The sequence below is a fragment of the Xenopus laevis genome, chromosome 8L, assembly GCF_017654675.1.
Source record: "Xenopus laevis strain J_2021 chromosome 8L, Xenopus_laevis_v10.1, whole genome shotgun sequence".
Lineage (NCBI taxonomy): Eukaryota > Metazoa > Chordata > Amphibia > Anura > Pipidae > Xenopus > Xenopus laevis.
Window position 1 is genome coordinate 56655110 of NC_054385.1, and position 26030 is coordinate 56681139.

At 38.2% G+C, this 26030-nt stretch overlaps 1 protein-coding gene across 3 annotated transcripts; it reads right to left on the reverse strand.

Annotated features, from left to right (window-relative positions):
- Window positions 1-314: 314 nt before the first annotated feature.
- gpr174.L (G protein-coupled receptor 174 L homeolog) lies at window positions 315-26030 on the reverse strand. 3 transcript variants are annotated; one of them, XM_041572781.1, is made up of 3 exons: window positions 25908-26030; window positions 8562-8651; window positions 315-4402 (listed from the first exon to the last, which is right to left on the reverse strand). In XM_041572781.1, the coding sequence occupies exon 3, from the start codon at window positions 3935-3937 to the stop codon at window positions 2945-2947; it is 993 nt and encodes a 330-aa protein (XP_041428715.1). In that variant the 5' UTR covers window positions 3938-4402; window positions 8562-8651; window positions 25908-26030; the 3' UTR covers window positions 315-2944. The 3 variants fall into 3 exon arrangements, with proteins under 3 accessions (XP_041428715.1, XP_041428714.1, XP_018085447.1); XM_041572780.1 differs by having other exon boundaries at window positions 8555-8651; XM_018229958.2 differs by lacking the exon at window positions 25908-26030 and adding an exon at window positions 8873-8912 and having other exon boundaries at window positions 8555-8651.

Genomic DNA, 26030 nt, shown 5'->3' on the forward strand with positions numbered 1-26030 from the left:
AGCAATGTATTCGGGACACTTTTAGGGGTAATGAACTATGCTGGGGGGGGGAAGCAGGGAGGGGGACTAGCTAGGGTTGTAGGTAGGGGCTTTTCTTATTGGTTGGGGGTTTGTTCTCCTTTGATTAGGGATGCACTGAATTCAGGATTTGGTTCGGGATTTGGCCTTTTTCAACAAGATTTGGATCCGGCCGAAACCTTCGGTCCAGCCGAACCGAATCCAAATCCTAATTTGCATATGCAAATTAGGGGTAGGGAGCGAAATCGCGTGACTTTTTGTCACAAAACAAGGAAGTAAAAAATGTTTTCCCCTTCACACCCCTAATTTGCATATGCAAATTAGGATTCGGTTCGGTATTCGTCCGAATCTTTCACAAAGGATTCCGGGGTTTGGCCGGATCCAAAAAAATCGATTCGATGCATCCCTACCTTAAATAGATCTGGGAGGAAGAATGCAAGGCATTCTGGAAACTGGAGTCTTGACTGGAACAGAGCTGGCTTGTTTCAATAATCAGAAAAAGGGCTGAGGGCAGAAATTAACGGGATAGACAGACACTGTGTTCAGTAGCAACTCCATTTACAACTAACAAATGTTTGGGGTTCCGAATCACTTTACTAAGTCAGAGTATTTATCAAAACAGACACAGATAATTTATAAATGTAAAATTTATCGCTTAGCAGGATGCACCAACATAAATTGTGGAAATGATGCTGCTCAGAATATTAGCCCATTTATGTGCAGTTAGACATAAGCAAAAATCCTATCTTACAGAACAAAATGTTGTCTGGTTTATCTACTTCACATTTAAATTAAGGGTATTATATACAAAAACAATTCAAAGGATTAGGAGTGCTTTAAAAAAAAAGTGACTTTTATATTTAAAAGCAAAAAATCGCTTTACATGTATTTGCTCATTTCCTCACATGTGATGAGCTGATTTCTAAAGTCTAAAGTCCATGAATTGTAATCCAGAGGAATAACTTATTTTTAACATTACCAATAATTGCATGGCCTAGGGCTAAACTGCATGAGCGTTTTCCGTCGGATCACGTCGGACTGGGGTGTCTGGGGCCCACCTGGGTTTTTACTTCTGGGACCCCCACCCCTAGTGTAAGAACCAGGTGTTCTAGCGGACTAGACAAGTCTGACAGATGGTGCCCCTTCCATCCCTTAATATATCGTTATCTTTTAATTCCATTTACTCCAAGTTCTTCTGATCCCTGCTTCTTTTTTTCCTCCCCTCCATTAATGTTTTTTCATTCATTTTACTCTCTTACTATATATTTTTCTCCTTCACTGATCCTTTTTAATTATTTTTAACATTGTTTCTCTGTCTTCATTTTCTGTGCAATTTGCTCATCTTTGTCTTTCCATGTGTCATTCTCTTCTACACACTACATGTACAGTTCTCCCTCATTAACTCAAATGTACAATTCTTCATCCACCTTCATCCACTTTTTTTATTGTAATTTTATCTCCTTTTATGCCTAAGATGCCATATATATCTGCTTTCCCTGTAGCTTTGCCCCCTCACCACCATCCATATAGCTTGTGTCTAGTCTAGTACTTTTTTCACTGTGCCCTTCTTCTTCAGACTTGACATGCTTTTAATTTGCAGTCACGGTGTGACCTATGTAGTACAACAAACCTGGAGGAGCACACTGTACAAAAGAGATAAACTCTGGCACCAGCCAAATTCTTTCAATCACTGAGCTACGGGATTGATTGCTTCAAGCTGAACTCTGGCCCTGACACTGATCAGTCACTGCGTGACAGCAGCAAATACGTACCGATCTGCTCCGTGACTCCAACAGTGTCTGACTGCTGCCAGAGTTCAGTAGAGGCTCAAAATGATTGCACTGAAAGGGTTTGTTTGGAAAATAAGGCAAACGGAAGGTAAAAGACTTACCACATTACTCATTTGCAAAACTGCACCCCCCAGTCGAGAACACTTGATAAAGGAGGTTGCACCTCCGAAACGTTGTGTTTGAGATCTAAATAAAGCACCTATGTTTTAGCACATTTGCTACTAGTGTGTGCCATCCTACTTCTTTCAGCATATGCACCCACCAGTCATCTACTCGTTCTGGCCCTGCCTGTCCTAGTCTTAAACACATTAAGTTTATGAAACGCAACGCCAGCCTACACCTCACCTCCCACCCATATGTGCCAAGGTTCTCTTACTTGCAGGAGGAGTGCTCAAAGTTTCTGGAACAGGTAGCAGGCCTGGGTTGGCGGGGCCCTCAAGGACTGGGGCCCATCGGGTTTTTTTACCGGTTTCCCTCCAGGGCCTGTCCGACCCTGGTCGGAACGACAAAATGCAGGCAACAAATCGGATGTAGTGGCATGTGTCAAAATATAATTGGACTGAACGAAAAATCATAGGTATAAACTACAGTCCATCCGACACGCCACAACTGTCAGATGTGAACGGAGCAAGCGGTGTCTTCATCCCACGGTCTTATCGTGTGTACTTTATACCTGCGATTTTTTGTTCAGTCCCATTATATTTTAACACGTGCCACTACATTCGATTTGTCACCTGCATTTTGTCGTTCCGACACGATCCGACAGAAAACGCTCAGCTGTCAGCTTAAACAGGCTCTGAATGATTGAATGATACACAAACAGCATATTAAATTCAGAAATCATTGGCGTTTGCTGAAATTTAGACAATTTTCTCATTTTTGTTATAAATTTCCAAAAATGTGTATTTTTGCTCTGAGTAAAATCATTTTTTAGTTTTAAACGAGTTTAAACCTTAATTCTGTCAGCTGAAGTGAACCAGGATGGTTTAAGTAGTATCTGCGTGCGTCAGCAGTCACAAATGGTATATCAGCAGGCAGGTCACAGTAAACAGCCTATCATAAAATATTGGTGTATAAATTCCTTTCTGGTATCGAATTGGACAGTAGGTTTGGCGTGTGGTACGGAAATGTATAAGCTAAAGTTCTGGTCTTGAATTTCTCTTCACAAAGGCTTTATTGCAGTACATCTGCAGCTCATTGCTGTCTGCTATATCTTGCCTTGATAGCCTTCTTTTAAATTCATCAGTTGTAAAGTAATAGATGACGGGATCTAGACAGGAGTTCAAGCTGGCAAGGCACAAGGCCACTGGATGTAATGTTCGGATAGCTTTCCTGTGCTTGCACTGAGTTATTTTATTGGCTTTTACCAAAAAGTCCAAGGGGAAGCTTAAATGATAAGGAGCAAAGCAGATTAAGAATACCACAGCACATGTCAAGATCATCTTCAGAGCTTTCTTCTTTTCTCCAAGGTCCTGAGAAATTGAGTCTGGCTCTCTCAGTGACATTATAGTCCTCCAGGAGCAATACAAGACAATGATTAGTGGGGTGACAAATCCAAAGAGCTCTGCTAATGTTACTAATAACACAGAGTTGGCCATCCCAATGTCCACCAGGGGAAGATCCACAAAACAGCGGTTATTTGTTGTTGTGTTATTGCTGTCTCTTAGCAGCGGAAATGGCAAGCAGCTGACACATACAAATATCCATCCGACAACGCTGATATACACATCACAGACTCGCTTTCTGTCGTTGAATTTGAAAGGATAAATGACGTACAAAAACCTTCTTACGCTAATGCACATTAAGAAAAATATGCTTGCGTACATATTTACATATTTCAGGTAGAAACAAAACATACAGACAAAATGACTGAAAGGCCACGACTGATTCAGGTAGTAAAATATCCTGAGCGGTAGAGAAAGAACTTGCAGTAAGTCAGCGATGGAAAGATTAATCATGAATATTACCGCTCGCTTGGTCTCCTTGATGTAAGCATAAAAGATCCATAAAGCAAGTACATTTCCAATCAACCCAGGGATCATTATAATAGTGTAAGTGATAGCATAAATGTTATTGACAAATGTGGCATCTACATTACACTCAGTACCATTACCAGTGAGCATTTCCATCGAAAGTGTGCTTCAAAAAATAGGCATTAAACTGAGCCACCCAAAAAACCGAATCAATAGAAACAAATTCCCAGGCAGAACACAAAATTCATTCATTCATGGCGGTTTTTAAAATACATATCTCTTGAATTTATGCCCGTGCATGTCAAAAGTCACTTTAAGAGGAATTAAGCGCTGAAACTATAAATCATTTCCATTAAATTTTGCCATGTGCTTTAATTCTTCTATCACCCAGAGAATCCATGTTGACAGTAGTTTTCAGAGACGTTGATAATATTTAAAGTTCTGTGGTTTAAGCCATCGTGGGATACAGTTTTCCTTCAACTCCATCTAGCTTGTTATAAGATTAATTCTGTCATCAAACACTCCGGAAATATTTAGATCTTGTGAAGGCGTTTCAAACATTGTTCCCAAACAATCTTCAAGGCAAAACATGAGAAGACATCCATCAGCTCTGGAATGCATCTGTAAAATATACAAGGAGTCATCTGGGTTTGCCATTTTCAAGCTCTTAACATATTGTACATTATGTGTCACCAAGTTAAATAAAAAAACTTTAAAATTTCCCAAATATTCCTGAAGAAAAATTAAAATAACAATGACTATTTTCATGAAATTACTTAACTTTTTTTATGTGTGGCACTTGCATGCTGAGCATATACTGTGGGTAGCATCTCTGGGAACAGCCATTTAAATTGTAGGGTTTTAGTATATATGAAATACAATCACTTTCTGGCAAGGGTGGACCAAACCAACTGGGCACCTTAGGGAACCTAGCCAGTAACCTCACTCCCCTCCCCGCACCCATGAATGTATGTGCACGTGCGCAGTTATGTCATGCACTGAGGGGAAGGTGAGCAGGATAGAGGCGTGAGCGGCCAACCTGACCACCCAATCCCGGGCCCTTCAATGGGCACCTGCCCAGGACCCCCTTATTGTTGCACCCTAGGCAGGTGCCTGTCACATTTGGCACCCTAAATTCAGAACAAGTGCTAGGTTCCCTGGTCACGGCTCTGCTTCCGCCTGTAGCAGCTGCATTTGGCCTTGAGAGGAGCCCTCAGCTAATTGGATGCCGCCAGGTCTTAATAAGAGAGGAGCCAAGTAAGAGTTCTGGACGAGCAAATGGGCACGATTGTTTACCAAGGATTTAGGACGGAAGGCAACACAACTCAGAAGGATCAAACTAAATAGAATGGTCAGACAGACCGGGACGATACAGCCAGAGTTCAAGCAAGGTCAGACAGGTCGGGTTGGTACAGGCAGAGTTCACAGGATAGTCAGACAGGCAAGGATCAGGATTGGAGAGTTCAGAATAGTCAGGTAGGCATGGGTCACAACCAGAATACACAAGTATAATTCATAAGGAATAAACACCCAGGAACTAATCAAGTTAGACCTAACAACAGGCAATGAGTTTCTATTCAAAGCCCCTTTAAATATCTTTGAATTTCGCACCAAGGCTCAATGACATCATCACGCTGGTGCGTAAAACCCGGAAGTGCGTGCCACGCGCCATAGAGGAACCGGCACCAGAGGGGAAAAGAACCAAGTGGTGGGCATCCCCGCCGGCCACTAGACCACCAGTGTAAGCGTTCCTTACGATGCCTCTTCTATCTACCCCTAATTCCAGCTCTGCTTTCTGAAGTTTGGTGGTTAAGAAAATAAAACATAAAATGGTGATTGTATATATAGCATCGCTTTCCAATGTGCATGTAAGTTGTGGCAATTAATTTAGATTAAAACATTTATTTATTTCAAAGTGGAAAATACATCGAAATTCGACCATCGAATAGAATCCTCCAACATTCGAAGTCAGAGGATTTTATGCATCGTACGATCGTACTCTGATCGTACTTCGAATCGTACGATTTTATTGTAGGATCGTACGATTTTCCTTCTATACCCAAAAACGTAGAAAATTCTATGAGAATAGTACCATCTAGCCAATATCAGATATCAGGCCCTTCTGAATAATTCAGCATGCTTAAGATGCCCAGAAACAGAAGCCTCCTTGACTCATTGTGTTTGGTCCAGTCCAATTATTAACTCTTTCTGGTTAGAAATCTATAAGTATTGGCACCAGTTGCCTAGGGCGACCTTCCCTGCATATAACTGCATTGCTGTATAAATGAAATACTGTAGTATGGTTGTGATGGACTTTATATAAAACATTTTTTAAAAGAATTCAACTAAGAAGTGATAAAAGAGGTAAAGCGCTTACAATCTAAATATTCTCCATCTAAATGGCATGCAGTTAACAAGGAAACTGGCCCATTTATTGTCTATATTCACCAACAAAAAGTCACCTGATCCATGACCAACTGCTCTTTTCACCTTTCATTATTACAAGTATTGGACCTGTTATCCAGAATGCTCAGGACCTGGGGCTTTCCGGATATCAGATCATTCAATAATTTGGATCTTCATACCTTAAGTCTACAAGAAATTTATGTAAACATTAATTAAACAAAATAGGCTGGATCTGCTTCCAATAAGGATTAATTATATCTCAGTTTGGATCAAGTACAAGGTACTGTTTTATTATTACAGAGAAAAAGGAAATTGTTTTAGAAAATTTGGATTATTTGGATAAAATGGAGTCAGCATTTCCGTAATTCGGTGCTTTCTGGATAACGGGTTTCCGGATAAATTATACCATACCTGTACCATGCTTTCCACAAAATATACAGCAGAAAGTATAAAACAGTAGGATAGCACAGTCTGCTCTTATTCCCTTCAAGCTGATAAGCATAACCCAGTGCTCCTAAAGAATATTTATGTCTTTTCACTATTTTCCTCACACTATATTTTATGAAAAAACTAGCTTGCCCTACAACAAAATATTAAACTATTTAAACTGGGTTCCAGTGAGGCACATGTTCCAAATGTTTACTCTGTTTAGTACCTTGTGTCAAACTCTAAGGCTTTTTTATTTGTTTCTGCTGCCAGCTTCCCTGCTCTGCATGCTTTTATGGTGACTTAAATAGGTGCATTACTGCCCACCATTAGTAGCAGTTTAAATACAAACATTAAGATAGAATAGGCAATTGGCCAGGGGAGGATTTTAAAGGGGTTGTTAGCTGAAACCTGCTCTGACTAAAAGGCAAAATAAAAACCGATTGCTTGTTACAAAAAGAAATATACATTTTATAAAAACTTTGACTAAAAAAAAACTATGAATTTTATCAATGAATTTCATAGAAAATTAAGAAATAGTGGCTTATTTTGCAAATCAAAAACCTTTGCGAGGTTGTTAAATACAGACAGGTAAGTAAAGTTATTATCATTTTCCTTTGATTTGCTTTGGATCTTGTGTCTATAGTGCTACCCGAAGAATTCTTGCAATCTGGCTGTCAGTCCAGCTCAACTTCTCAAGGTGTTAACTGATGGTGACACCCAGCGCCGATTCTGACTAAGGAGCCGCCTGAGGCGGCTCCTGCAATGCCGCCCCCCCCCACCAACTTACGTGTCGGGAGGGGAGGCAGAAACACTATTGCGGAGAGCGCAATTGCGCTCTCTCGCAATAGTACAGTCGAATTTCCGGTTCAAAAACCGGAAATTCGGCTCTTAAAGGTGCAGGAGCGGCTTTTTGGCGCCCCTGGAATCCTTTCAGGCGCTGCCGCCTGAGGCGAGCGACTCAGCTCGCCTCATTGGCGACGCGCCCCTGATGACACTGAATCTGAAAATCCTCCATCTCAGTCCTGCCGAGGTTGCATATAAGTCAATGGGAGAGGCCCCTATCCTATTTTCAACTTTCTGCGGTCTGCGGTGGAATTAGCCTGAAAACTTTTTTGGCCAAAAATCTGAAAAAGCCTTAAAAAATTGAGCGATTCGGGGGAAAATCCAGAAAAATGTTACAATTCGGGTTTTTGCTTAATTTTATAGAGTTTTTCTCCAATCCGATTAAATCAAGTTTTTTTTAATAACTCCAAGTTGTTGGAGTGCGTGACTATGGTGGAGTCAAGACAACATAAATGTCTACTGCACCCATTAGTCCAAGTGGGGGGAGAAATCCATATCCTCCTCCATACTACTACTAGGTGACCCATTGGACTTGCTTTAATTATTTAATACAAATTTAAATATATATATATATATGTCTGCCTGGATTATCTCAAATATACATATATTCAGTGTACTAAAAGTGAGTATCTGTTATTTTGGAATGATGGTATGCTGATGAATAGGAGCAAACTCACATAGGGGTTCATTAGCCTTGTCTTGGGACACACAAGGAGTTTGCTATTACTTTCATAAAAGGTTTGCTGCTTCCAGATATAGACCAATGTGTAATACTGGAGATGTCAATGGTTTATGGACTGCTTATACCAACTACATACAATTTCAATCTGTTGATTGAATCTGTTTTGATCTTATTTTACATTGAGTTTTACTCTCCGGCAATTTAGAGCAATTTTAGTACAGAAATTATTTTGTGTTAGGTATCTAACTATTTGCAATGTTATTTTTTTAAATAGATATATATTTTTAACTCAGAAATGAAATGCTCATTCCAAAATGCTCAATAAAGATTTACAATATAATTAACAGTTGCATGGCTAATAAAAATATGTAAATTGGTTTCACTAATTTAACTTTAAATGTAGTTAAACTTACCACTAACCAATGGGGAGTAAATCTCATTGCAAAGTTGCTTGTCTTTCCGAAAATGCAAAGTTGTCGCTTGTACGTGCACTAAAATATTTTGATGTCCCTGTGAATAACAGAAGAATGAAATCAGCATTATAGCATAAAAGGTCAAGAAAACTCAAAAAGGTCGGTGGCAATTTTTAAAGGAATTGTTCAGTGTAAAAATAAAAGCTGGGTAAATAGATAGCCTGTGCAAAATAAAAAATGTTTCTTATATAGTTAGTTAGCCAAAAATGTAATGTATAAAGGCTGGAATGATTTCATCTATAACAAGTCAGTCAGAACCTGCTTTTCAGCTCTCTTGGTTTACACAGACTGGTTACCCTGGTTACCAGGCAGTAACCAATCAGAGACTTGAAGGGGGGGGCACATGGGTCATATCTGTTGCTTTTGAATCTGAGCTGAATGCTGAGGATCAACTACAAACTCACTGAACAGAAATGTCCCATGTGGCCCCCCTTCAAGTCGCTGACTAACTCAGAGTTATAGAGCTGAAAAGCAGGAAGTTGGATTCTGGCTGTTTTATTAGACATCTGTACACTCCAGCCTTTATATATTACATTTTTGGCTTACTAACTATATTAGAAACATTTTTTATTTTACCCAGTTTTTATTTTCACACTGAACTATTCCTTTAAGGCAGGGGTCCCCAACCTTTTTTACCTGTGAGCCACATTCAAATGTAAAAAGAGTTGGGGAGCAGCACAAGCATGAAATAGTCCCTTGGGTGCCAAATAAGGGCTGTGATTGGCTATTTGGTAGCCCCTATGTGGACTGGCAGCCTACAGGAGGCTCTGCTTGGCACTATACTTCATTTTTATGTAAATAACACTTGTTTCCAAGCCAGGAATTCAAAAATAATCACCTACTTTGAGGACACTGAGAGCAACATCCAAGAGCTTGGAGAGCAACATGTTGCTCAGGAGCTACTGGTTGGGGATCACTGCTTTAAGGTATCCTCTGGGGACCTCATCCACTGACACTGGACAGTGTATTTAAAAACCTCACTGGTGCTGGATATTTTTTTTAGAGGCATGGGCGTACCATCTTGCCTGCTTCCCCTATATTTATTGCTGCTGCAACTTGATACAGGCATAAGTCAAGATGAATCTGTTACAAAAGCCATGTTGTGATTGGATAAATACTCATATAAACTCATTAGACTAGTATATACAATACAGCGACATATATCATTCTATTAACCAACAACTATTTCATAGACAGTCAAGGAATTCAGTAGGATGCAGTGACATCACATATTCCATGATTGTGTGCAAAGCAGAAGGTAAGCACAATTTTAACAAACAGCTGGCTTGTGTTTACATATAAATAAATGTCAAGCTATTTCAGAGGGGAAGTTACAAGACTTGTAAATAGAACAGGCCTCTAGCTCCAAATACTTAACCACAATCCAACTCTGTGAGGGTTATTTTTCAAAATCTGAATTTATATCAGATTTTTTAATTAAAAACTAAACTAGAATCCATGATTTGACCTTATTTATTATTAAAAAAAACTTGATTTAATTGGATTGGAGAAAAACTATAAAATTAACTTCCGAATAGTAAGATTTTTCTGGATTTTCCCCCGAATCGCTCAATTTTTTAAGGCTTTTTCCCCGAAAAGCCAGAATTTTTCAGATTTTTGGCCAAAACAATTTTCAGGCTAATTCCACCGCAGACCGCAGAAAGTTCCAAATCGGATAGGGACCTCTCTCATATGCAACCTCGGCAAGTCTGAGATGGAGGATTTTCAGATTTGGTCTTTTTTGCAGCATCGGCCTTTTAATAAATTAAATTTGAATTAAAAAAAAAAATTGAGTTTTGCCCCAAAAAGCTCGACCTGAGTTTAGTAAATAACCGCCTTTATATAACTGTACCCTATAGACCTACATCAACAAATCTTAAATTTGATAAGGGATAAGGTTTGATGCATACACAAAAGTCATAAGTAAAGTAAAACCTATATAATGGTGCTTAATGATGTCATTTGCTTAACTGGCCCTTAGTAATGTAATTTGTATTGTACTGTACTGCATTATACAGCTAATTGAAACTTGTGTGTTATAAAAAAAAAATACTGTACCCCAATTAAATCTATGAATATTATCTTGACATGACATGAAATTTCTTTATGACTTGTTATGTCCTTGATATGGAAACTATTAGTTAATAATGACAAATAGTTCATTTTCAGTCTTAGTGGCACATATTAACTTTAAACCCTGGATTTCCACCAAATATCTCCCCCATGCCTCCCCTAATTCACATAAATGGAAAAAGTTTATCAGCACTGAAATGTGCCAGGTAGTTAAACTTGAAACATTACAATCATCTATTCATTTTAACCTTTTTATCATATTACTTACATTGACTTGAAAAAGATAAATTACTTGTGCTTATTGTGATTTAATTTTTTATGGCCATCACTGATGGCAGCATAAAAAACTGGGTATTTTAGTCTGTCATCGAGAAGCCCACCCCAAGCTAAATGTATTATTACTATCTAGTGGAATGGGGAGGTTTGTATTTTTTTCTAATATCCCTACCTGCATTACTCACTTTTGTGTTACTACTAAGTAGGGGTCTGGTGGGCTGTCACAGCAAAGACTTCTAATTGGTGACAGTGAACTCACAGTCCTACATGATTGGTCCACCATAAGAAGCCATTGATACCAGAGACTATAAAGGGATGTGACCTGAGGTATTCAGTGCAGTCTGGGTAATACTGTGTTAGGGAAACTACTCTCCCACTCACCCTATTAAAACACGTTGCAAAGTTAATTTAGTGGACGGTGGTTTTGTAAATGGAACACCTGGTTGGTGGGCATGGTGGAAGTTTATAGTTACAGCACATATCTACAAATGTTAATTTACATATTAAGTACAGAACTTTTTAGCTGCATTTCTGTTTCCGTAATTAAAGTTATAAACAAAACAGCTGCAACAGCAATATCAAGGTTGGTGTTGATTCCCTTTTTCTGTGTAAATAACTAAGCTGCCTGAATCTGTATTGGTGGCAAAACAAGACTTAAGGTATACTGTAGTGATCCAGATTATGGAAATACCCCAGGTCCCAAGCATTCCAGATATTAGATCCTACACCTGTTTATGTAATGTTTTTTTGTTTTTTTTTACTTGGTAAATGGGCTCGATGGGGCCTATTTGTACAAATTTCTGTGCATAAATAAGGGATGCACCAAATTCAGGATGCGGCCTTTTTCAGCAGGATTCGGCCGAATCCTTCTGCCCGGCCAAAACAAATCCGAACCCTAATTTACATATGCAAATTAGGGGCAGGGAGGGAAATCACTTGACTTTTTGTCACAAAACAAGTAAGTAAAAAAATGTTTTCCCCATCCAACCCCTAATTTACATATGCAAATTAGGGTTCGGATTCAGTTTGGTATTCGGCCAAATCCTTCGCCAAGGATTCGGGGGTTCGGCCGAATCCAAAATAGTGGATTCGGTGCATCCCTAGCATAAATGTAAATAAAAATGATGGGTTATTTATTAATGCCACAGACACAAGTAACACAAAGTGGCACATATTTCTTGTCCATGGTCAGGTCAATTGGGTGCAGAAAGTTACTTCCAGAACGTGCTTATTTTCTCTGCGCTCAATTACTCAAGTTTGCTGGAGACCGACATCTTAAAAATTTTAGCATTTTTTCCACTAACATGTTTTTCACAAAAATAAAAAGCTCACCAGGTGCTTAAAGGAACAGTAACATCAAAAAATGAAAGTGTTTTAAAGTAATAAAAATATAATGCAGTGTTGCCCTGAACTAGTAAAACTGCTGTGTTTGCTTCAGAAAGACTACCATTGTTTATATAAATAAGCTGCTGTGCAGCAATGGGCAGTCATTCAAAGGAGAAAAGGCTCAGGTTTAGTGATGGGCAAATTCGCTAAACAGTGAAACATTTGCGAAACGGGCGTCAGTTTTTTGACGCTGTGGCCGTTTTTTTGGCGAAAATGCGCTGGCGTGTCCATTTTTACGCCGCCGAATTTTCGCCAGTGAATTTTCGCGGCTGTTTAGAGAATTTATTTGCTGGTGGCGAATCGCGCAAATTCGCAGCGAATTCATGCATGGCGAATAAATTCGCCCATCACTACTCAGGTTACACAGCAGATAAGCTCTGTAGATCATAATGGTGTTATCTGTTCTCTGCTATTTAACCTGTGCCACAGCCTTTTTTTCAAGCAGCAGATTGTTTATATGAACTATAATAGTGTTTCTGAAGCAATCAGTTTTACCAGTGCAGGGCAACACTTCATTATATTTAAATTACTTTAAAACATTTACTTTAATTTTTTTGGTGTTACTGTTCCTTTAAGATGATACTATGAGTAAAATCAGCAAGTTCAGGAAGTCACTTTTTGTTCTGCACCCAATAGACTTGACCATGGATGGGTAAGTATTATAAATACTAAGATATATCACAATAGAGTTGGTGTTTTTTTCCCTGATTCAAACAGAGATCTACTCGAGAATATTTTGCATAAACAAATATACTCAAAAATATTCTTCAGAATCTAGTTCAGATTACAGAGAAAAGACTAAAATAATTCAGATTTAAAAAAAATAAAACATGAGACGTTAACAGAAAGAACTCTGCAAGTAAAAGCTGGCAAGTGTCTATAGAAGTCAATGGGAATTCATTTTTAGTTATTTTTCTTCCAGTTTATTAAAACAATTGAGATTTTCAGCTTTATTGAAAATGAATGGAACAGTGTGATTGTCGACTGTGGATGATTTTTCTGTCCAAGTTATTTTCTCAAAGAAAAAAAAAGTGCATTTTGTCACAGGATTTTATTCAAGATACGATTGCCACATACTTACGTCTTTTAAGCTGTGGTAAGGCAGCCCTGATCTTACTTCATCATTTTGGAGTGCAAGGAACTGTACCTTTGGGGAGGGTACAAAGTGCAGATAACATATGTTTCCACATGAATAAATTATCCTATGATGTTTTTTTGCTAGTGTCTTTCTCTACCTATTGATGTCTAGTTTGGAATAAAATATTTATAGCTCATCACATTCTATTCCGAACAGTGAGATTGTTTTTACTTTCTGAAGCACTTTTCAATTTTCCTACCAGTTCTTTCTGCCTGTTCAACAGCAATAAGGTGGCAATAAGCAAGGACCAGCTTGGACACACAGGCTTGTGCTGTTCTCTATTTAGTATTTGCTATTGACATTTTATGACCTGGTAATGTGACGCTGTTAAAGGATTTTTTTTGCTGATTCATTGGTACAAGCCCATGGTTTGTAAATATAGGGTTGTAGCAGGTTCCAGGGTGCCCTACTTTTCTATGCAATGTTATTTTACCTGTACAGATCTTTATGTTATACAATACTGTTTTTGTATGTATTTTAGTAGCCACGTACTCATCGATCCTAGAGTATTTACCTCCTTGATCTCACTTTTATTTTTCTCTTGATATGAGTTTGACCTTGTGGCCAACACACAGAGAGCAAGGGAAATTACCAAAAGCAAGGTTTTCAGGTTTACAAATGTTTTTATATGCCTCTGTTTACTAAAATGAGATCGAGCTAGAAATGCTATGGTTTTTGAGATTTTGAGATACGGTAAGATGGCTGATTAGTCAGTTCAAGACTGTTACATAACAGTGTTTAAAACGGCATAAAATAAAGACTACAGGTATGGGACCTGTTATCCAGAATGCTTGGGACCTGGGGGTTTCCAGGATAAGGGATCTTTCTGTAATTTGGATCTCCATACTTTAAGGGGGTTATTTATAAAAGTCCGATTTTATCTCAACATTTTCTGCTACAAACTCTGATCAAATCTGCTCGAGTATTTTACGCTTATTTATTATTACATTTTCCTTCAAATTTGATTTTCACGTTTTTTTCTGATTTTTCACCCGAAAACTTATATCTTAGCTGGTATTAAGTACAAGGTACTTTTTTATTATGACACAGAAAAAGGAATGGAAGAGAGCAGGATGGGCTTCCATTCCGTGCTCCATTAAGGGGTTTCAGCTGCCAAGCTAGAGGCAGTTGTGTAATAAGGCTGCAGGTGAGCTGTAGTTAATAGGAGGTGTGAGACTACACCTCAGAGCTTCCCCCTAAGACCTCCTTGAGTGGAGGAGGGTGAGGGGCCACATGAGAACCTCATTGAGTGGAGGGAAAGAGTTTGTAAGCAGCTGGGAAAAAAGAGTGATTCCCCCAGTGTCAAAGTGTTGAAGAGAACTCCGAAAAAGGACTGGAGAGTGGAAAAGAGAAACCCCTCCCAGGAGACAAGACTGTCTTGGGTGAGCCCCAGAGAGGATTCTGGGACTTGTGTCCAGTGAAAGATATAAGTGCTGGAAAAGTTAATGTTTACACCAGTGAGGGTGTTATAGCTGGACTGTTATTCCCTATGTGATGAACCAGCTCATTGTGTTGCAAATAAAAGCCAGCCAAGCTGCATCTAAACATGTCAGTCTCCATTTTCTGTGCTGAAAACTGTGCCGTGGCTATGGTTTTCGCTACCAGAAGCTCACTATATATATATATATATATATATATATATATATATATATATATATATATATACTACCAAATAGCCAATCACAGCACTTATTTTGTGCCACCCAGGAACATTTTTTACACGTGCGTTGCTGTCCAACTCTTTTTACAATTGAATGTTGCTCATGGGTAACAAAGGTTGGGGACCCCCGCCCTACCACAACCAGTGCAATAAGAAACAGAAGCATTTTTGTTAATAAAGGCTGGTGATCAGCAGGAATAATGTAGCAAGGAGTGGCTATAGTGCCATAACAAACTATTTATTTTCACACTTTAATCAGTGTGAAGCAGGACACTGCACGGCGGCAGTCAAGATGAAGGAGGATGGTTGTGGTCAGGAAGGGAACAATCTTGTTGTTTGTGCCACTTTTTACATACAGAGTAACAAAAAATGATGTCAGTTCAACTGTGATATATGTAGGACTAGGCTAATGCTAAACTGGATAACTGTAATAGAAAGTAATGCATAATGTTACAGTATAAGGACCAAAATGTTTTAAGTTAAAAATCCAAGGGATTTTACTATATAGTGTGTACATTATACTTAAATTTGTGTTATATACATCTTCACAAGTCATCTGCCTCCCACCCTAGAGTAAGCCAATGTTTTATAGAACAGGGGGAATGTAGCAGGAGGTGTGAGGTCATTTTAGCTGAGAGCTAAGGGTTTATGTGTTGGGTACAGGTAGTATGAGGCAAGAATAACTTAATATTTTTGTTATATGCATAAGAATTGGATGGATGTGGTTTTTAACTTGACAACTATGTGTGTGGTTTGCTGACACTTTTCTGCATCATGAGATACTGTAGTGCTTCAAAAACAGGTACAAATGGATGTGTTTCCTTTAAAACTAAATGCAGGCACCTCCTTGCGTACGCTGATTTCTGTCATTTCTGGTAAACGAAAGGGGTGCTGTACACAAAATATTCTGAGAATATTTAAGGGTTATTTGTTTATTTTGCACTGTTAAATATTATTACTGAAAGTTTACTGAGGCTCTACTGGTTTCATCTACAGTTACGTATAGCTCTATCTATTTCTTTAATTTAGATAAAAATTCATCACTGTACGGAAGAGGGAACCTTTTATTCTACAAATCAAGTCACATCTAAGGCAGCCTTGTCTAGAGAACTATCAACTTTCTCTTGTCCACAGAGAAGGCTAATTAAAGCAGTACAGTTTCCAGTGACATGGACCAACTGAGATGCCAATCTTTCCTTAAGAACAGTTGTTAAGGAACATTTATCATAAAAAGTGAAAATTTATATAACATTTATTTATTTGTTCTACATGCAAGAATGTTTTCAATTAAGCAAAATTCACAGTTTTTATTGCAATGTTTTTTTCTATAATTTGGTATGTGTTTAGTTATCTATTGTCTAAAACAGACCCATTTGGTCTGATGTGTTTGGTGGAACGTTAGAAAATACTGTACATACTGGTACATAAGGCCTAAAAATACAAACAATGCAAAAAATGCAGATTATGGCAAGATTATTTGAAAATGCATTTATGATATTTTCAGTTCCTGGGTTTACTGGCTTTTTAAGGTGGTGAGAAAATGTAAGCACATTTATCTAAGTTATGAGTAAAGGCAGGTATCAATTTTAGACACAAATAGTTGTATCATAAACTTTAATTGTACCGAACTTTTCAGCCGCACTCAGATTTACAACCTGTGCAGGAAAATCTCCAATAATTTGCTACAAATAGAGAATAGAAATAAATTTATGCTGAAAAGGAAATTATGTAAGTGGCTTTAGAATCTGCTGTCAAAATGTCAACCTTGGCTAAATAAGCATAACATTTTAAAAACAAAAACTATGGCTAAAATTATATTCAGTTTGTGGGTATAGTCTTTGATTGTCATATTTCTGGTTATCGGACGATAACCAGAAAAAATCAAGTGAATCGGGGCGTCCAACTTCCATGTGCTCAGCCACCAGCATCCCAGCTGTGATATAGATCCCAATAAACAATTCAGACGGCACTCCGGATGGGTTAGGGGAGGTTTATTGCAACATTACGGTTAGGAGCATCGCCTTACATGTTTCAGGAACACATTCCCTTAATCATAGGCAACTATAGTTACATAGTTAAATCGGGTTGAAAAAAGACAAAGTCCATCAAGTTCAACCCCTCCAAATGAAAACCCAGTATCCATACACACACCCCTCCATACTTTCACATAAATTCTATATACCCATATCTATACTAACTATAGAGCTTAGTATCACAATAGCCTTTGATATTATGTCTGTCCAAAAAATCATCCGAACCATTCTTAAAGGCATTAACTGAATCAGCCATCACAACCTCACTGTCCTGACCGTGAAGAACCCCCTACATTGCTTCAAATGAAAGTTCTTTTCTTCTAGTCTGAAGGGGTGGCCTCTGGTATGTTGATCCACTTTATGGGTAAAAAGGTCCCCTGTTATTTGTCTATAATGTCCTCTTATGTACTTGTAAAGTGTAATCATGTTCCCTCGCAAGTGCCTTTTTTTCCAGAGAAAACAACCCCAACCTTGACAGTCTACCCTCATAATTTAAATCTTCCATCCCCCTAACCAATTTAGTTGCACGTCTCTGCACTCTCTCCAGCTCATTTATATCCCTCTTAAGGACTGGAGTCCAAAACTGCACTGCATACTCCAGATGAGGCCTTACCAGGGACCTATAACGAGGCATAATTATGTTTTAACCCCTTGAGTTAATGCCCTTTTTTATGCAAGACAGAACTTTGTTTGCTTTAGTAGCCACATAAAAACACTGCCCAGAATTAGTCAACTTGTTATCTACAAAAAACCCTAGTTCTGCACAATTTAGTATCATCTGCAAAAATAGAAACAGTACTTGCTATGCCCACCTCCAGGTCATTAATAAACAACTATGATTAAGGGAATGTGTTCCCGAAACGCGTAAGGCGATGCTGTTACACTAATGTTGCAATAAACCTCCGCTAACCCATCCGGAGTGCCGCCTGAATTGTTTATTGGGATCTTAATTATATCTTAATTTGACTCAAGTATAAGGTACTGTTTTTTTACTTTTTAAGAATATAAATTATTTGGATAAAAAGAAGTCTATGGGAGACGGCCTTTCCTCAGTCCAAAGCTTTCTGGATTTCTGGTTTCAGCATTACAGATCCCGTATCTGTACCATATGGCTACAGAGTATTTAAACTTAACACCTCAGTCAAGTCACGTAAGCAGACCAGAGTTGCAAAAGTTTCTGACACAGTGGTTAGGACTTACATAATAATATTATTTTTAAAGGAATGTCCACTAATATACATTAGAGTTTCTTAAATTGTGTCAAATTAGCAGCGCTCAAAATTAATATGCATTTATATTTGGGTGCAAATTTTGTTCGGGATGTGTTGGTTACTTACTACAATAACTTGTTTGTTTGGAAGGTTGCTTTTATGCGCAATTTTTTTAAGGAATGGCTTCTACAAATTATAACAAAACATCTGGCAGATTTATGAGAAATACGGGGCCAAAACGTAACAATAACAGTTCAAAATAATTTTGCACACCGTAGTGCTCTAGCAATTGCATCTATAACATTAGTATATGAACCCTATGGCCACATTTATATATGTAATTTTTATGCAATTTAAGTGATTCCTTTTTACTTGTTATGATGATAACATCTGAAATGTAGGATTTCGCTAAGGTTAGTGGACAAAGCAAGCTTATTTAGCAGATGAAAAATCCTTCTTGAGGGAAATCAGACCAGTCTCTGTATTAACTGCCTACTAAAAATTAATTTCAGTAACTTTATAGTTTCTCTCTTTTTTAAAAAAACAGCCAAATGTTATTTCTTCTTATCTGAATGAATGCTCTTGTGTCTGCAGAAAGGATCCACATGTTTTATTGTATTATCTCTTTGTATTTTTCATAGTTATTATATCCCTCTTCTCCAGTCAGAGACACAACTATAGAGGAAGCAGACTCTGCAGCTGTGGGGCACCCCAGGAAACAGGGGGCTCAGAGCATGGAGTCTGCTTCCTCTATAACTGCAACCCTCCCTGGCCACTACCCTACCTAACAGTGAGTGGGCAGGGAGTGAGTCATGCTAGCATGCGGGCAGGCAAGGGAGGGCAGGTGGGGTTGTGGTGAGCACCAAGACACTCTGAAGATTTTTTGCAGGGGAGTCCGGTGCTTAGTATTTATGCCACTGTCTTTAATTAAAAAAAAGCCTACTTGGCCAGCCTTTCCTCCTAACTTTGACCTTCCTTTCACTTTAACAACTTAGTAGCTTTTCTTTGGACTTGTTTTATTTCATTAATATCATTTTAAGTACTGGATACCAATGCTGCACTGAATACTCTAAATGATGTCTTACTTTGTAAAGGGGAAGAATAGCCTTGTCATTCCTTGAATCTATCCCCCCTTCAATAAAGGATAATGCCTTGTTTGCCTTCCTGATTTTGACTACTATTATCCACAAGTGCCTACAGGTCCTTCTCCATCAATGGTTTACCTAACCTAGTCCTCAAGGATATATGATTGCATATTTTGAATTCTCAACAGCATAACCTTACAATTATCAACATCGATCTCATTTACTACTTAGCTGCACAGATTGCCAGGTTCTCCAGTTCCCCCTGCAAGAATAATACATCCTGCATGGACTTCTACTGGCTTTCGTCGATTTGTGTTATTTTTAAACACAGATACATTTCTTGCAATGTACTCGCCCAGGTCATTAAAGAAATAAATGAATAAAATTTAACCCAATAGAGAAACTTGAAATAATGACATTCTCCAGAACATGTTCTTAAATTGAATCCCTTAGCAAGCTTTCAAATAACTTGCCCACCTGTGAGGTCCAAGTTATGGGCTGGGTTGATGCTAGGTTGAGAAAGCACCAGATGAAAGGAGTCTTAGAAAAGAGGCCTGGCTCAAACAAAATTAAGCGCTTCAAGTATTTAACAGTGCATACAATCAGGCCTGGACCCCTTGTTTGCATTGCATTTAATTTAATTTAACATTTAAATACCATATCCTGTGTCAGCTGAAACATATGTACCTTTACAGAGTTTGTCCTATAACTCTGACTCCTATATTATATACCAATAAATCATTAAGCACATTTGATTTTTGTTACAAAATTACGCCATTACTGCTACTTCTGGTAAAGTTACATTTTGGGGTGGTAAGTCGTTATCTATGAAGCAATCAGTTCCCCGTTTTCTATTTTTGCTTTCCTGATTGCTGCTTTACAACACACATAGGTTTTTAAAAAATAGCATCTGTCCCTAACTTCTATTCCTATAAACTTGCCACATACAATGTTACTAGATGCTTTTTTATCAAGTGAATACATTGACAAGAGTAATGATTTAACATAATATTAAATACAACTATTAATGTATTGTGTTATCTGTAAATCTCCTGCCCAATTCTGCACACTGAAGTCATATTTTTATGATGGCAAAGTTTGCTTTCTTGTAGTATAGACTCTTTGTTTGTCCAGTGTATGTTTGCTTTTTGCTACAAACATTAAATGAGAAAGGTCACTAAAATATTTGGTCACTATTAACCAGGAGTTCTAGTGGTTTTACATTGTAATACCTTCATTTTTTACCACATACATAAATGCACATCGATAGCCGAATTGTACAATTTCAGACCCAATCAAAAATAGCAATACACTGCTTCAGGTCTATTGTCACCATGATGCCACCATTTCTTTGCCTTTCTCATATTACCACCAACCCTCACTGCCAATCTGCTATTTTTTATATCCTAACAGCAACTGCTGAGTTATTGATTGTAATCTCAGGGCTGTGACAGTTCCAAGCATTTTCATTAGCTAACTAGGTTTCTGAATATTTAGATAAACTTTGGTACCAGTAGAATATATACTTGGGGCCATCTCAAACTATTTAAGTGTAGACATCACAATTGTATTTTTATAAATCATATTAGATAACCTGGTAAGCGTATGTTATGATTTTGCATTATATATATATATATATATATATATATATATATATATATAAACGTAGTAATGGACAGCACTCGCTTGTAATGCTCAAAAAATTTTTTGTATTAAATCGTAAAAAATTTACATCACCATATGTGTGCACATATAAAAAGCGACGTTTCGAGCCTGCATAGGCTCTTTATCAAGCTATGTGTAGCAATGGTACCAACAATGATACCATTGCTACACATAGCTTGATAAAGAGCCTATGCAGGCTCGAAACGTCGCTTTTTATATGTGCACACATATGGTGATGTAAATTTTTTACGATTTAATACAAAAATTTTTTTGAGCATTACAAGCAAGTGCTCTCCATTACTACGTTTCTATATTGTGGAGGACTTGCCGGAATCAAAAAGGGACGTGCACCGCTGAACTTGGATTAAAGCGTGAGTGCTGTTGCTACTTCTTTATGTACATATATATATATATATATATATATATATATATATATATATATATATATTTTTTTTAGTAGGAATCAAAGCTTGGGCACCAGTTTTTTTTGAACGTACACAAACAGCCATCCACAGCACTGACTATTCACCACTTAAGATTAATTTGTTAAACTGTAATTAAGGATTATTCAGAACATATATAAAAAACAGGGAATTATCAAGAGGCCCTGGATATTAAAAGATTTGATAAAGATTTCCTTGGGAGCAAAAAGCACTGGGACATTGGCAGGGTCAGACTAGAGCCTTGGGGGCCCACCAGGGCTGCAAAATGAAGGGCCCTCCTGGCAGTCCTAGTGGGGTGCCCAATAAGGGCTGTAATAAGTGTATTAGTAACCCCTCTATGTGGACTGGCCTATTACAGGTGGGTCTGTTTGGCAGTACATGTGGGCTTTATACAACTAAATCATGTGTCCAAGTCAGAAATATATAAATAAGCACATGCTTTGATGCCACTAGGAGCAACATCAGAGGACTTGGTGAAAAACATGTTGCTTGTGAACCACTGGTTGGGGATCACTGCTGTAGCTGAACAACCGTATAGGAACCACATTTTCGGATATAAGACCTGTGGAGATCTATGATTTGATTTGCACTGTTATATCTCACCTGCATTTTAAATGTAGAGATAAGTAACATAAAAAGATTTATGTAAATTCAGTGCTATAATAAACGGGAATCCTTAAAAATTAGATGAAGAGAATGTCCAAATTGCATTCATTTTCTCAGTCCTCTTACAGCTATGTTTATTAAAAACCCAGAGCCATTATTAGTCATGTCCTATGTAGTACTGGCAGACAATTCCATAGACTCTAACTGGAATAAGAGGGTCAGAACATTTAGAGCAGGGAAGTACAATGTCATACCTCCCAACTGTCCCTTTTTCAGAGGGACAGTCCCTCTTTTGACAGCTCAACCTGCAGTCCCTCATTTGTACTGGAAAGTCCCTCTTTTCTCTGCACTGAACAGCCAGAAAAAGAAACAAAGTTTCTCACTTAATTGGCTTTTAGCAGAGAGCCCAGAACAGCTCAGGTGCAAATAAGACACTTTGTAACAATTTTGAGACAAGAAAATAAGTAATTGTAACAGTTTAGAAAAGGATAAATATTTTCAAACTTTCCTAACCTGCCAAATTTTGTAAAATGAACATGGTAATTAGGGATTGTGAACACAAAAATGGGCGTGGTCAAAACATTTAGCCACGCTACGTGCGGAAAAAAGTTTTGTCCCTCTTTCTACTTCCAAAATGTTGGGAGGTATGCATTCAATGTACTGCATGCTACTGCCACAAAAATTACTTTATTCATTTTTTCACATCAAAAAATACCTGAAGACGGAAGAACTGTGCAAAAAGCTTGAATTACAGAATGATCTAGCCTTTTGTGGAGTTTGATTGACTGCAGCAGTGCCGGGCCAGGTCTGTCAGTTGCCCCAGGCAACCCAGCTCCAGCAAAGGCGCGCAAACCGAAAGACTCGCGCGCGTAATTGTGCGTAATCGTGCGCAACCGAGGACGCGCGTGCGTAATTGTGCGTAACCGTGCGCAACCGAGGACGCGCTTCCGTATTTGTGCGTAACCGTGCGCAACCGAGGACGCGCGTGCGTAATTGTGCGTAACCGTGCGCAACCGAGGGCGCACGTGCATGGTCGTGCGCAAAGCACTTAAACTTCGCAGAGCGCACCCACTTTTCAGTCAGTTGCCGGACTATGGGTAGACTGCATTTAAGGTAAGTGCCTACCCCTAGTTACGGCCCTGGGCCGCAGTAGAACTATACACATTTATCTTAATATCTTATCTTTGCAGTCTGTTCCGAAGTCATATCAGTTCAATGCTACAGAAATTGAAGTAACAACACCACATGTTTTGAAATAAGTTTGCAGCAAAGGTTACTGATTTGGCTTCTTTACAAGACTTCAGCACTTATACATTTCCATTTCTGTGTTCAATGAAATGGTTGGTGGGTCAATGTTTTACCCCTATTTAGTAAACTTTAGCAGCCAGTTATTACTCATGCGGAGGGAGAAGTTAGAATAAAGAAAAAGAATATGATTAATTGAGAGGCCTTATTCACCTTATACACATAGTAGAGATCATAGCAGCTACAAGCCAGACCAGCCTTAGACTAAAGTCTCTATAAAGAATGTCCTATATGTATAACCTGACTATCTGCATTCTGCGGTAATGCGAATCAAATGGAACATAATAGCAAAAGAGCCAGTTCTAAACAGGTTAAAGTTACAAACCTGAAGAAGTGGCGTGAGGCCACGAAACGCGTTAAGCGTGGGGCTATGTTCACTTGGTTGCTCATCATGATTTTATGATTTTTCTCAATAAATTTGGATCTTTTATATGACCCCAAATGCTGCCTGGTGCTCCATGATTTTGTTGCTCAGTGGATCCATTTTTCAACGTGTTCTTCCGGAAACGCGTGCATGTGTCAGCACAGACGGCAAGGTCGACATACAGCGTGTGTGGGTGAGTGCTCTCTATTTTCTATTTTCTAAAGTTACAAACCACACAGGCACCGAATCCCCAAGTCATTTTATGTATCCATTATTTAAACTCAGTATCTTCCAGAAGTGGTCAGCATTTCACCATGCAGCAGGACAATAACCCGAAGCATAAAGGTGGCCATAGATGTACCAATTATGATCTTTCTTGGAAAAGATCGTTGTTCGTTTCAACACACGTGTGGAGCTGAATCATCAGATATACAAGTATAAACAATAGAATTCTACCTGTATCTGACGATTCAGCTCTAACAATGGGCGATGTTTGGGTGCCTTCAAAGGCACCCGATCAAGCCGAGTCTTCTGCCGATAACGGTCAGCTCTTTTCCCACCACACACACACCGAATATCTTATGAAAATTTGTTTTGTACGATATTATCTGTGCATCTATGGCCACATTAAGTCTAAGTTATGCACAACCTATTTGGGGAGGAAACAGGAAGCTGGAGTAATGTCTGATGGACTGGCTGGCACAGTTAACAACCCTTAACCCTATGAAATTCTTCTGGGTAGCACTATAAGGTCAGAGACAACTGCTCTACAAGCCAGTCAAGCCTCTGGGAAGAGCTACAGAAGTAATGGGTTGAACAGTTAGGATGCCAGATGTCTACAAAGCTAGGATTTTTACAAATGGAGGAGGATACCTTGATGAATGTGAAGTTTGATGAATTGAACAAAGTAAAATGCTATCTTGGTGAATAGTAGTGTCCATATCAAAAACAGTAAAATATATGTGATTTTTTTTTAAACACAAGTGTATACAGTTAAAGAGGTTTCATTTCAGTTGTTGTCAGATTGTTCATCAGTAAAAAAGACTTTTTTTTCAATTGCTTTCCATTTTAAAATTTTTTACCTTTTCTCAAAACTGAAGTTTAAAGTTTGATGTTCCTCCTTTTAGTTTTTGAGTCTGGCAGCAAAAGTGATCCAGGTGCAGATTCTGAATTGTTACAATTTGCTGCATTAGTTGATACATTTCTAAGCAGAACCTGTTATTATACCAGCAACTATTGTATCAATTCTAACAGCTGCCTTTAATGAAATGCAAAGAATCTACTCAGCAGGGCCAAAGATAAGAAATTATATTAACTAATGTATCAATTTGGAACAATTTACAGGGTCGGTGACCCCCCTCCCCCTCAGAGCTGCTTTAGAAAGACGAGAAATGAAACGTTAAACTTCAATATTAGAAAAATGATCACAATAGAAAATAGAGTAAATGAAAAAAGTATTTCTAGTGAACTATCTGAAAACAACTGCACTGAAAAAAAGTGTTTGAAGGTGAACAACCTCTTTGAAACAAAAAGAAAAAGTATCTAAACATACAAACACAGAATGGACAATATTTTTGAAATTTGATTAGCATTTTAGTCTCATACTTTATGTCCCTACTTCTGTGTCCCAATCAAAAGCATTTATTACATTTTATTTCCCCCCCCCCACCACCACCACCACATGGCTGGGGTCGGGCAAAGAGAGAAAATGGCCTGAGTCTCAGCTTCAAAAGGGGTGTTTGGCCACATGATGACTTAGAAACTGTACCATTTACATATTGTGAAGTTTATATTTCCCATGCTATTGGGGCCACGTATCTGTAACTTCAGTTCTATTCCCTGACTTGGGTTTTCTCAATAATTTTGGAAATGATCTTGTGCTTAGTTGATGTTAAACTGATATGGTGTGTACATAAAAACCAAAGGAGACGGTGAAATTAATCTAGTACATCTAGAAAACATGCATTCTAAAACAAGCAATTATTTTCACATTATTACAGGTTCCCACCAAATTTATTTTTAACAAAAATGTATGAAGATATACATACCTGTTGCTGCACCGACTTTTCACTTTCTGCGTATGAAAATACAGTTCCAAAACGGTGGAAATAATGAATGCTCACTATCTCGGCATCTAAGCCACTTACTTTTTAACTTGATGAATACAAACT